The 12,359-nt window shown below is 30.8% G+C and overlaps 1 protein-coding gene across 1 annotated transcript in view; it reads right to left on the reverse strand.

The window, feature by feature from the left end:
• Nucleotides 1-9,534, reverse strand: part of TRPA1 (transient receptor potential cation channel subfamily A member 1) — a 68,330-nt gene extending 58,796 nt beyond the window's left edge. Inside the window, exon 1 of the mRNA XM_002759008.7 lies at nucleotides 9,454-9,534. Within this exon, the coding sequence (XP_002759054.4) occupies nucleotides 9,454-9,475 (22 nt within the window). The 5' untranslated portion in view covers nucleotides 9,476-9,534. The remainder of the gene's footprint in view (nucleotides 1-9,453) is intronic.
• Nucleotides 9,535-12,359: the final 2,825 nt, after the last annotated feature.

Below are 12,359 nucleotides of genomic sequence, written 5' to 3' on the forward strand. Positions count from 1 at the left end.
CAAAAATCAATTAACCATAAATATAAGGATTTGTTTCTAGACCCGTATCTTCTTCTATTGATTAATATCTATATTTAAGCAAATACCACATAATCTTGACTTATATATTTGGGTTGTCAAATGGGTAGTATGATGGTTAATATTAGGTGTCAACTTGAGTAGATTGATGGATGCCTCAGTAGCTGATAAAGCATTGTTTCTGGGTATGTGTGTTGCATTGAGTCTATAGATTGATTTGGTGAGAAGGGTCATTTTTAAAATATTGAGACTTCTGATCCATAAACATGGCATATTTTCAGTTTACACAGATCTATCTCAATTCTCTCAGCAGTGCTTTGTAGTAGTCCATGTACAGTTCATGCATATTTTTAAGTGTATTCCTAAGTATTTTATTAGTTTTAAGCTATTTTAAATGAAATGATTTTAATTTTATTGTCAGATGATTTATTGTTTATATAATACAATTAAATTTTCATATTGATCTTGTTTTCTACAGTTTTACTAATCTTGCTCATTAATTCTGGTAGACTTTTAAGAGCTATTTTAGAATCTTCAACATATAAGACAATGCTAACAAAGACAATTTGCCCTTTCCTTTCACAAATGTATGCCTTTAATATTTTTTCCACTCAATCACTGATTAGAAGCTCTAGAACATTGTTGAATAGAAGAGGAGAGAGTGGATATCCTTACCTTTTTTTCAATCTTAGAGGGAAAGCAGTGTCTTTCGCCATTAAATGTGACATTAAAGCAGGATTTTCACAGATGCCAACTATCAAGTTGAGAAAATATTTTTATTCTTTGTTTTTATCAAGAGTGGCTGTTGAGTTTTGTCTGATGCTTTTTCTACAACTATTGAGATGATCATGTTTTTCTCACTTATTAGTTTATATTAATAGATTTTCTAATATTAAACCAACCTTTTGATATGGTGCTGGATTCAGATTGCTAATATTTTGTCAAAAATTTTTGTGTTTAGGCTTATGAAGAATATTGATGTGTAGGTGCCTCTTTTTATAATATTTTTATATAGCTTTGCTGTCAGTATAATAGTAGCTTCCTTGAATAAGTTTAAAAATGTTGTCTTCTATTTTCTGAATTAGTTTGTATAATATTGGTATTATTTTTTAAAAGGTTTAGTAAAATTCACCATTGCAGGCCTTTGGGAAGATATTTAATTACTCATTCAATGTTTATCTTTTATGGAGCTATTTTGATTTAATATTTTTGCTTGAGTAAATTTTGATAATTTGTTGAGAAGTTTGTCTATTTAAGTTGTCTATGTATTTGTTGACATAAAGTTGTTCATAACATTCCTTTGAAATCAATTTAGTCAGTCAATTTATTGTAGGGTGTGTAATAATGCCCCTTCTTTCATTCCTGTTTTTGTAATTTATGTCATCTCTCTTTCCTAATCATTTATCAGTTTCATTGATTGTTTTTCAAAGAACCAGCTTTAGATTTTATTAATTTTCTCTATTATTTCTCTACTTTGGGTTTCATTTCTCTCTCTCTCCCTCTCTGATTTTCCTTTGTAATTATTTGGGTTCAATTTACTCTTCTTTCTTTACCATTTTGAGGTACAACATTGAGTTGTTGATTTTGGATCTTTCTTGTAATATAATTATTTAAAGATACAAAATACTTTCTAAACTTTGCAACAGCTGCAGCTCATAAATTTTGATTTGGTGTGTTTTCAATTCTGGTTTCTTCTTTGACTCATAAATTACTATTTATGCTTAGTTTTTAAGTATGTGGGATTTTTCCAAATTTATTTCTATTCTTGATATTGAATTCAACCTGGCTATGGTCCAAGAACATACTTTCTATGATTTCAATCCATGCAATTCAAATGTAGAATAGTTGAAAAGTTATATGCCTAGCATATGGTCTATCTTGTAGACTGTTCTACATACACTTGAAAATAATGTATATTTTGCTATCATTTGGTAAAGTTTTGAGTAAGTTATTGGGTCTACTTGGGTGATAGTGTTGCTCAAATTTTCTATATTCTTAGTGATTTTCTATTTTTTATGTTATCAGTTACTGAGAGTATTAAAATCTCAAATTATAATTGTTAAATTATCTATTTCTTCTCACAATTCTGTCAGGGTTTGTATTTCATTTAGAGGTTGTTCATAGAATTCCTTTGCAAGGAAGTATCTATTCTTAGATGCATGCATACTTATAATTATTGTCGTCCCACTATATTTTCCTTTTTATCATTATGAAATTTCCTTTATGTATATAGGAATAAGAAATTTCTTATTTTAAAGTCTATTTTATCTGATATCATCATGCCAGATCACTGATGCTTACATTCACATGGCAAATCTTTTTCCATTCTGTTAATTTTAATCTATTTTTTTAAACTGTTTCTTGTAAATAGCATATAGTTGAATCTTTCTCTTTTATACAGGTGACAGTCTCTGCCTTTTAATTATAATATTTACTAATTATATCATTAATATTTAATATAGTTATTGATATGGTACTGCATTTTAATCATTGTTTGTTTGTATCATGTCTTTTTCTCTCACTCTGTTTCTTCTCTACTGCCTTCTTTTGTGTCTAACAATTCTTTTAACACCTCAATCACTGATGAGAAGCTCTAGGACATTGTTGAACAGAAGAGGAGAGAGTGGATATCCTTACCTTTTTCCCAATCTTATAAGGAAAGCACGTCTTTTTCTCTCACTCTGTTTCTTTGGTAGAAATTCATTGGTAGATTGTTTAGATGTTTTAAATTTGTTTTCATAGAGTCATGATTACATTGTTTTCAATGAGAAGTCAACAAATTGTCTTAATTTTTTTCAATGAGAAAAGTAGTTTTTCTGATTTCAAGCTTTTTCTCTTTCGGCAACATGACTATAAGGTATTCATGTGTTCACAAAACACATGGACACAGAGAGGGGAGTACTAAACTCTGGGGTCTATAGGGGGGAAAGGGGAGGGCCAGTGGGAGGGGGAGGTGGGGAGGGATTGCCAGGGGAGAAATACCAAATGTGGGTGAAGGGGAGAAACCAAACAAAACACACTGCCATGTGTGTACCTATGCAACTGTATTGCATGCTCTGCACATGTACCCCAAAACCTAAAATGCAATTAAAAAAAAAAAAAGACATTTTGTGTTAAATTAACTACCTTAGTGTTCACGGACCTTCTTGAATTTGTAGATTAAGACTTTTTTTTCAAATTTGAGCAGTTTTCAGCCATAATTTCTTCAAATAATTTTTCTTCTCCTTTCTCTTGCACTTTTCCTTTTGGGACTTCCATTATGTGTATGTTGGTAAATTTAATGTGGTTCATGATTCTGTTCAATTGCTTTAATCTTTTTTAATCTCTGCTTTAAATTGATTTTTATTGATCTATCTTCAAGTTTACTAATTCTTCATTATTCCCAAATCTGCTATTGAGACTACTGGTAAACTTTTCATTTATATTGTCTTTTCAACTCTAGAATGCCCATTTGGTTCATTTTTTAGTTTATATTTATTAAAATTCCCTTGTTTTATCATTCTCAATGTATTTTCATTTAATTATTTAAAAATGTTCTCGTTATCTTTCTACATCTTTATATAAGCTGATTTGAAATATTCAAACGCTAAATCTAACATGTATGCCCAAATAGAGTTCATTTCTGTTTGCTGCTTTTTTCCTCTTTCTGAGTATGGGCTATACTGACTTGTTTCTTTGCTAGTCTTATACTATTTTGGTTCATAACTGGACATTTTAGATGACTATTGCAGCAACTCTAGGTTTTGATTAATTTTTTAAACTTTTTTTCTGTTACTTTCTTGGACTTAAACTGTAGAATCTGTTTCCCATGTGGCTTGTAGCTACTTCTGTTTCTGTTCAGATATTTTTAATTTAAAATTTAATATTTATCCTGAATTCTTAGGGTAATTATCTACATGCATGTATATTTCTTATGTAAAATAATTGCTTTTTCATTGTTGTTTAATGAGTTGAAAGCTCGGGACTAGTTAAAAGAGCTGAACATATAATCATAGTCACAGAGATGAAAGCTGACAAATTTCTATAGATGAATGTATCTTTTTTTAAATCTGTTTTTGTTTTCTTTTTTTTTAATTGTACTTTGGGTTCTGGGGCACATGTGTAGATCATGCAGGATTGTTGCATAGGTACATACATGGCAAGGTAGTTTACTGCCTCCATCCCTCTGACACTTATATCTGGCATTTCATCTGCTTCTTATTCTTACAGTCATTTTAAATTTTATTTGTCTGAAATTTCATTAGGCTCAAAACTGTGTAAGTTATAATCTATTAAAGTTTTGGAAGCACTCATCTATGATACCATTAAAATATTGGATATTTTAGGGCTCAGCATTTGATTGTATTTTTGATTTTTGTATAGTTATTATCTATTTACATTTTCTGTTTTCTTGAGTAAAATTTATCAATTTTTAGTTTCCTTGAAAATAATTCATTTCATAAAAATTTTAAAAAATATATTGGTATTCATAGTATCTTCATAAATTTCTAAATCTTTCCTATGTTTGTGGTTCCCCATCTTGCTTCTAATGTTTATTTGTGATTTGTAAGGTTTTTCTTTCCTTATTTCTCAGAGATTTCATTTTTTAAAGAAACAACATTTGGTTTTAGTAATTATATTTCCTATTTTTTTGTTTCTTATGAAATTTTTTCTGCTTTTATCCTTGCTATTTAGCTTCTTTTTCATGTGAAATTATTTGAGAATTGATTTTGAAGTTTTTCTAAAAATTTTCTTAATTTGATCCTTCTTATATTATTTTATATGTGCACTTAAAGTGATAAAATGTCATTTGAGAATCACTTTTGTTGTCTTATCAGTGTTGAAAATCATGCTGTTAAAAGTTATTTCTTACTAACTCTAACATTTGGATTATAATTTCCTTTTCAATACAAACATTGAAAATGATGTTTTAAATTTTCAATGACTAGGGACTTTTTAAACTAACTTTTTCTTGTTAATTTGTGATTTTATTGATAGTGCTCAGTTATCTTATATTGCCTACCCTTTTTAGTAATTTGTTAAGATTCTATGGTCCAATATATGGCTGAAGTTCCTTTTAAGGTAGTAATTTTTAATATAAAATTGTACATAAATTCATTAGATAAATTTTATCAGTTGTTCTTCAAGTCTTCTACCTCACTATTTTTTGTTAATTTGATATGCAAATATCTATGGTAAGGGATTCCACTATAGTTAAGGAATCGATAGTTTAGTTATGTATATAATCAGTTATTTATTGACATACCTATATTATGTTTTTAGTACATAAATGTTCATAACAATGTTGTTAAGTTCATACCTTGGTGAATTATAATCTAATCAATATGAAATATATATTTATCTTCTTTAATGTTTTTATTCTTGAATTTCATTTTTACCAGTTATTAATACTGCCATACCATCTTTCTGTTTGTTGCTGATTTTCTAACATTTTTTTTCTTATTTTCAACATCTATCTGTACTTTATTTTTCCCTTTAGATGTGTCTCATGTAAACAACTTAGAGTTGATTTTGTTTTGTTTTTAACTCAATCTGAAAGGCTCTTTTTTTTTAATTTGGGAAGTTTAATTTACTTATATTTATTGTGATCATGGATACATTTGTATTTGTTCTTTTTATATAACTTTTTAAAATTTACTTGTTTTCTTTTTATTGCTTTATTTCTTCTTCCTGGTTAGGTTTACCTTGTGCATTTTCTTTTAACCTTTACTGGTTTGGGGAATGCACATTCTACTTTTTCTTATGATTTTTCTTAATTTTAACAATCACACTTAAGATTTTTGTCAAATTCAAGAGTTAAGCATTGTCTATATCTTCCTCATTTAAAATGTAATAAGCTTAGATCTTCCTTGATCACTTTTCCCTTCCATATTTATATATTCTGTATTTTTGTACCATTCTTTGCTTTGTATTCATATTAGTTTTATTGTATTCTGTACACACATAATTATTCCAGAAGTTGGTACTAAAATTTTTAAGTTTTTGCATGTTCTTGGCTGTAATGAATTTGTCCTTATTTTGGTCTCCTATTAAATGATTGTTTAAATAGATACAAAATTCTTTCAAAGTTGTTTTCTTTCAAAAATTGGAAGATTTTGATGTTACTTTTTAATATCCACTTTTCAGAGTAAGTGTGATATCAATCTGTTTCTAATTCATTTCTTTGTAAGTTATTTCATTTTCTCTAGAATCTTTTAGGATTTTTATCATTCTTCTTGGTGTTCTGAAATATCACCACTATGCAACTCAATAAAGATCTTCTATTGTTTACCTTGTTCTATACTCTAAAACAATTATTTGGAAATATCATTTCGATCTAGTAATTAACTGTCTTTGGCTTTGGGAAATTTTATTTCATTATATTAGTAGTATCATTTATTTCTGCATATCTCAGGCATCTTTTCATGGCAAGTGATAGAAAAACACAACTAAAATGACTTAACTTAAAGAGAAATTAATTGATCCCAGTACTAAAATAACCTATGGTGGTACTAATTTAAGACCAAACTTTATCCAGGGACTTATTGTCATTAAAGCTGTTTTTCTCTTTCTCTTAATGTCTTTTTTTTATAGGAAGAAATTTTACTCCTTCTTTGAAAGCTCACCTCTATAGCTATCTCAGCCTCAGGCTGAAATTCCAAGTTTCTTTCCAGTGGTATGATCACTGAATTTACTACCAGCTCTATGAAATTCTATGGTGTATGACTGGCTCTAATTGGGTTATGAATTCAATTTCTTAGCTAGTCACCATAGCCAGAAAAACAATAATTTGATTATCCAGACCTGAGATTCATGCCCTCTGTTGAAGCCAGGCATGGAGCCAGCTTTACCCAAATTGGATTTGAGTAAACTGAAAATGGATTGAAAATGGGAGAAAGATAGTTTCCATTGCCCTGAAGGAAACTGAAGTATGCTATTGGCAAAAAAAAAAAAAAAAAAAAAAAAAAAAGAATTGATGTTGAATGTCTGTTTCTAGCTAAATATATAGATGCTTCTATACTTTCCATTTTCTGTTTGATTTTTCTGAATGCATATTAAAATTTCTTAACCCATTTCCTTGTATCTTAAGCTTAGCATTAACATCTTTTTCTTCTTTGTCCTTTTACATTGTGTTATGGGAATATTCTTTTATCTTATAGCTCACTGTTTTGTTTTTCAGTTATATGGCTCTATCAAATATGTATATATATAAATTAATGAAGTTATTTATATTTCAAGTCTCCAATTGAGTCTCTGTCGATGTAATATATTCTCACATTTTTAATGTTATTTTATTCTAAAGTCCTGCTTTGCTTGTCCTATTAACCTTATTTTCTCATTATAATAGTGTTAGTTCCTTGTAATATTCAATAATCTCCTTCTGCTCATTTTTTGTGTTTTAGTATCTCTGCCCACTTGCCTCCTCTAGTCACCAAGGTGATGATGACCTCTGATGACAGAGGCTGGCTGTGCTGCTAGGAGGGCACAATGTGCCTCAGCTCCCATTCTAGGAACAGCATCTCCTTGTCCTCCCTGGAGCAATGCTCTGCCTCAGGGCCCACTTGCCACACTCTCCCTTAGCCTATAGGCAGACACTTTTGCTTCCTGTTGCTTAGTGCAGATCAGAGAGGGGAGTGGTGCTTGCCAGCCTAGCTCTCACCTTCATTCCTCAGTTAATAACTTTGCTGATGTATGCTTGAAGCTATCGACGTCTTTGTATCTTGTAGCAACTGACTTTGTGTCAGGGCTCCTCCTTCACTCTTTCCATCACAGCATTCTTTTAGCTGTGTTTAGTTCATGCTTTGCTTCATTTTAATAACTTTGTATATTCGATTCTATCTACTGTCCATCTTTCCAGAATCCTTTAACATTTCTAGTCTGTTGGTGGTATTCTTTTTTTTTTTTTTTTCCACCCTGTTTTGGATTTACTTTTTATTTGAATTTTATAGGATTTCAGATGGGAACAAAGGTAGATATGTGTGTTTAGACAACAATCTCAATCCAATTGCTTTCTCCTAGTTTCTTTGTAATTAAAAACTTCTACTCTGTTTCTTCCAAATCATATGGAAAGAAGAAAAGAACTTTGTAGCTTGTCTTGAAATATTTGAATGACATTAGAAAAGTATTGGGTCTGGGAGGAAGGAACTAATGTTCATTGAGTCTACTACTCATCAAGCCATGTCTTTAGTTTGGTGACAACTGAGTTCCAGATGGAAAATCTGTTTAATATGGATAAGCAGTAAGATAAATTACACACCCACACCCACACACCACTTTGACATCTGTGAAATGCTCTTTTTTACTGGGAATCAGAGAAACCTAAACATATCTTGCTCCTTCTACTTCCCAGAACAGGAACTGATGTACACAGGTTACCCAAAGCAGCATCATTCCCCGGACTCTTGGCAACCGTGGTCTAGAGTGATTGTTGAAGCAGTTAATGAAAAGCCAAATCTGATAAGATTATTTAAAATGTGAGATATAAAAAAAGCTAATTAAGTTGGCCTCCAGACAAGGGAAATCTTGCTAAGATTCATTTGTGTTAGAGCAAATAGTATTTCAAGTTTTAGAATAAAACAAGATATATACATGTATCTTATTTGTATTAAATTCCTGTGTGCACATATTTTGTTACTTAACTTAATCAGATGATGAAGTTAATTTTTCTGTTGTGACTTTTTAATTCTAACTATTTAACTTGAAGCAGTGGCCTAAATTTAAAATATGTTTTCATGATATCTGCCACTGAATGAGAGAGATGATAGATTTCTCCAAGTACAAATAATACTTTATAGGACTTGGAAGTACAATTTAAGGTACTTATTGATTATAAAAATCCTTTATGGTGCAACTTTTCTTGCTATGTACTTAATTTATACCCAAATCATTTCACACTGCAACAATAAGACCACGAAACAAAGCTCTTATCTCATGAAGAATCTTTGCAATTTATTTTAATAATTTTGTTATATGTGGAACTTTTAGAATACTGAGCAATTTTATTATATAAAATATTGTATTTATTTTAGGTAGCGAACACAATGTCTTTAGTTTAAAGTTTGTCTTCCATCTATAAAGACATTCTAGTTTGACTATTTCAAAAATATATTAATTTATCCCAGTCTAGGGAATACCCTTTTAAGATTCTAAGTCATAAGTTTCTCAATGAATTCTAGAAAACCATAGCTCAAAAAATTCAAATAAAATTAGATGTATAAGAAAGTTTTTATTTCATGTAATTCATGGTGGTAACTATGTCACATTGAAACTAAATAACATTAAGTATAAATGAGAACTTATTTTTTTTTACAGTTGAAACCCAAACTAGCATTCTGAAGTATATGTTAGTGTAATAATTATTTTATAAATCAGAAACCTGGACTCATTCTGTGAATTACATGCACTATCCTTTAAAAATTGTAAAGTTACAAGATATTGAAGAAAAGATATGCTTACCTTTCCTCATGGAAATTGACATCTTGTTTCTGATGTTACACAGGCATAAATAATCAAGTGGAGAACTGTTCCTTTCCTCACACAGCTGGTAGGTTTTACCCACTTTTATAGTCTCATATAATTATATAAGGGGTGGTTCATTCTAAGAGTCAATATTATACCTTTTTATTAGACTACATAGTGAGTGATCACTGTGTATTCATAATTTGAACTTTGAAATTTGATTACTGCCTACTCAAAACCAATCACCTAATTTAATTATTGCTTACAAGTTTGTCTCACCTACCATGGTTCCTTTGTAATGCAAAACCACAGACCAAAGTCCAGTAGATTACCCTTATTCATGAGAGATACTTTCCAAGACCCCTCAGTGGATGCTAAAACTGCAGATAATACTGAACCCTATATATACTATCTTTTTCTTATACATATATATATATACATATGATAACATTTAATTTATAAATTGGGCACACAAGAGATTAACAACAAAATTAAATGGAATAATTATCAACATATAGTATAAGAAAATTTATGTGAATGTGATCTTTTTTAAAACATAAAATGATGAAAATCCATTAAAACCTTAATGCAAAAAATAAATTATAAAATAAAAATGTTATAACTCCCTATTCAAAAAAGAAATCCACTATATTTTAATAATCAATCAATACATATATAAGAGCAAATTTTATTTACCATACAAAATATGAAGAACTCAACAATCAAATAAGACATGGTAAATTCTTGGGGCAATGGGTGCCCCATTTACCCTTCAGTGATTATTACATATTGTATACCTGTATCATAATATCTCATATGTCTCATAAATATATGCATCTATTATGTATTCATGAAAAATAAAAACAATTTGAAACAAACAAACAAACAAAAACATCTTATTCACTCTACTCACCTATGCTTGGGCTGCAGTTCACCACAGTAATTGAAACTGCAGAAGTGAAATCTCAGAAAAAGGATGACTACTATACTTAACAGTAGCAGTCATAGGAGAATTACATCGCCTTTGTGGAAAACTAATAGCCATCCTACTGAATAAAAGACAGATTATCAAGAAGAGTAAATGAAGAATTACAGCATTGTCATTGACTTCTTAAAATCTGTTATGTACCAGTAAATTGAGGACAAAACTGAACTATCCAAGAGAATGTATCAAAATAAAATATAGAAAATTCCCATACCACAAACATGTATCTGTATCTCCCAGATACATAATTCAGCGAAACATAAACTTCTAAAGAAAGTAGTTAATGAATTATCTTGTGAAAACTGTAACATTTTACCAAGTCAAGCAAACTTTAGACATCAAATATGACAACTTGACTGAAAATGCCTCATCTGATGCATTCTCTACTTTCTGTCCCTAAAGCATTTTTATTCACTCTCAATTATTAACTCAGAAACATTTATTGAGTAGTAACTATATACAACATGGTATATTAAGATCTCCTAAGAAACTCCAAGATTAATAATGAAGGGAAGTAGCTATCTGCAGCAGAATGTGCAGAGTGTAATATGTACACTTACTGTGGCAATAAGGGTTGGTATCTCAATTATGCAAAGTTCAAAACAGTATTCTTAATCAGCCAGAGACTTTTTTCAAGTGATGGTTCAGAGACCAAGCATTCTACCATAGAGTGCCTCTTTCATCTTCAATTCATGGTTTTCTATGTCATCATGTTCATTTGTATTGAACTATGGAAGGGAAAGACCATAAAGCAGTTCTAGGAACATTTTTTTGGGTCAGGTCATGGCCATGTAGCTACAACAACTGCGAGGGAGGTTGGAAAGTGTAGTTCCTAGGAGGAAAAGGGAACACATTTGTCAACAGTTCTCTGCCAGGTGCTGTGGGACCACAGCTGTGGGTGAGAGTTGGTCAGGAAAGGCTCTCTGAAGAAAGGGATGTCCATGTTGTATTGGTTCTGGTGAGTGACAGCTAACCAGGAGAATATTGGAGTAGCAACAAAAACCAGTGCGAGCAAGATCATTGTAGACAGAAGGAACAGCATGTGCAGACCACGGAACAGAAAGAGTATGATGAAGAAAATGCAACATAGGTTCTCATGAAGGAATGGAAAGAAAGGAGAGCGTGAAGGACTATGGATGCTTTTGTAATGGAGTTGTCCACTTTGTAAGGTTTAAAACCCCATTTGTTTTTTGTTTTTTTTTAGATCACCCGATTAGAGTTGTAGGTGATGAAGTAAGCAGGCCAGGAGTAAGGTCAGTAAAATCAGTAAGGATGACATCGTAGTCATAAACTCAGAAATGTTGAAGTCTTGAACTGTGGCAGTGGATATTAAGGGCGGGAAGGATTTATTAGACCTCTAGGATATAGACACGACTGAACTTGGAGGACAATTTGAGGGTGAGATGAGTGTAAGTAGGGCCTAAGAAAAGTGCAGAGGGAGAAAAAAGTAGGGTATGTACAGAGTTGGAGGAGAAAAAGACTCTGTCATTAAGAAAACCATGAGATGAGAGTTTTGAATGGTAGAAAAATATAACTGCAAACGTTGCAAAAAGGTGAAGAGAATAAAGACTAAAAGGTCTTTTTTCAATACGGAAACTAGAACCTCACTGATGACTTGCTAAGTGCAACTTGAGAATTTAAATTTATTGAGTAATAGTAAGCACTTCAACAACATTGGAAAAAATAAAGCATCACAATCATGCCAGAAATTTGTTAGCTTACCCTAGTGTTTAAGTGATTTAGTTCTAGAGACGAAAGGGCTTTAATATTTATCACAGTGATATTGGGCAAAGTTTAAAATGAATATGGTTATGATTTCAACATACAAAGAAGATTTTTAGTACAGAACTATTGGATTCTGACTTTGATACTTATCTATGTGAAAGACTTCCATCTCTGTTTAAGTTTGTTGGGAATC

The sequence above is a fragment of the Callithrix jacchus genome, chromosome 16, assembly GCF_049354715.1.
Source record: "Callithrix jacchus isolate 240 chromosome 16, calJac240_pri, whole genome shotgun sequence".
NCBI lineage: Eukaryota > Metazoa > Chordata > Mammalia > Primates > Cebidae > Callithrix > Callithrix jacchus.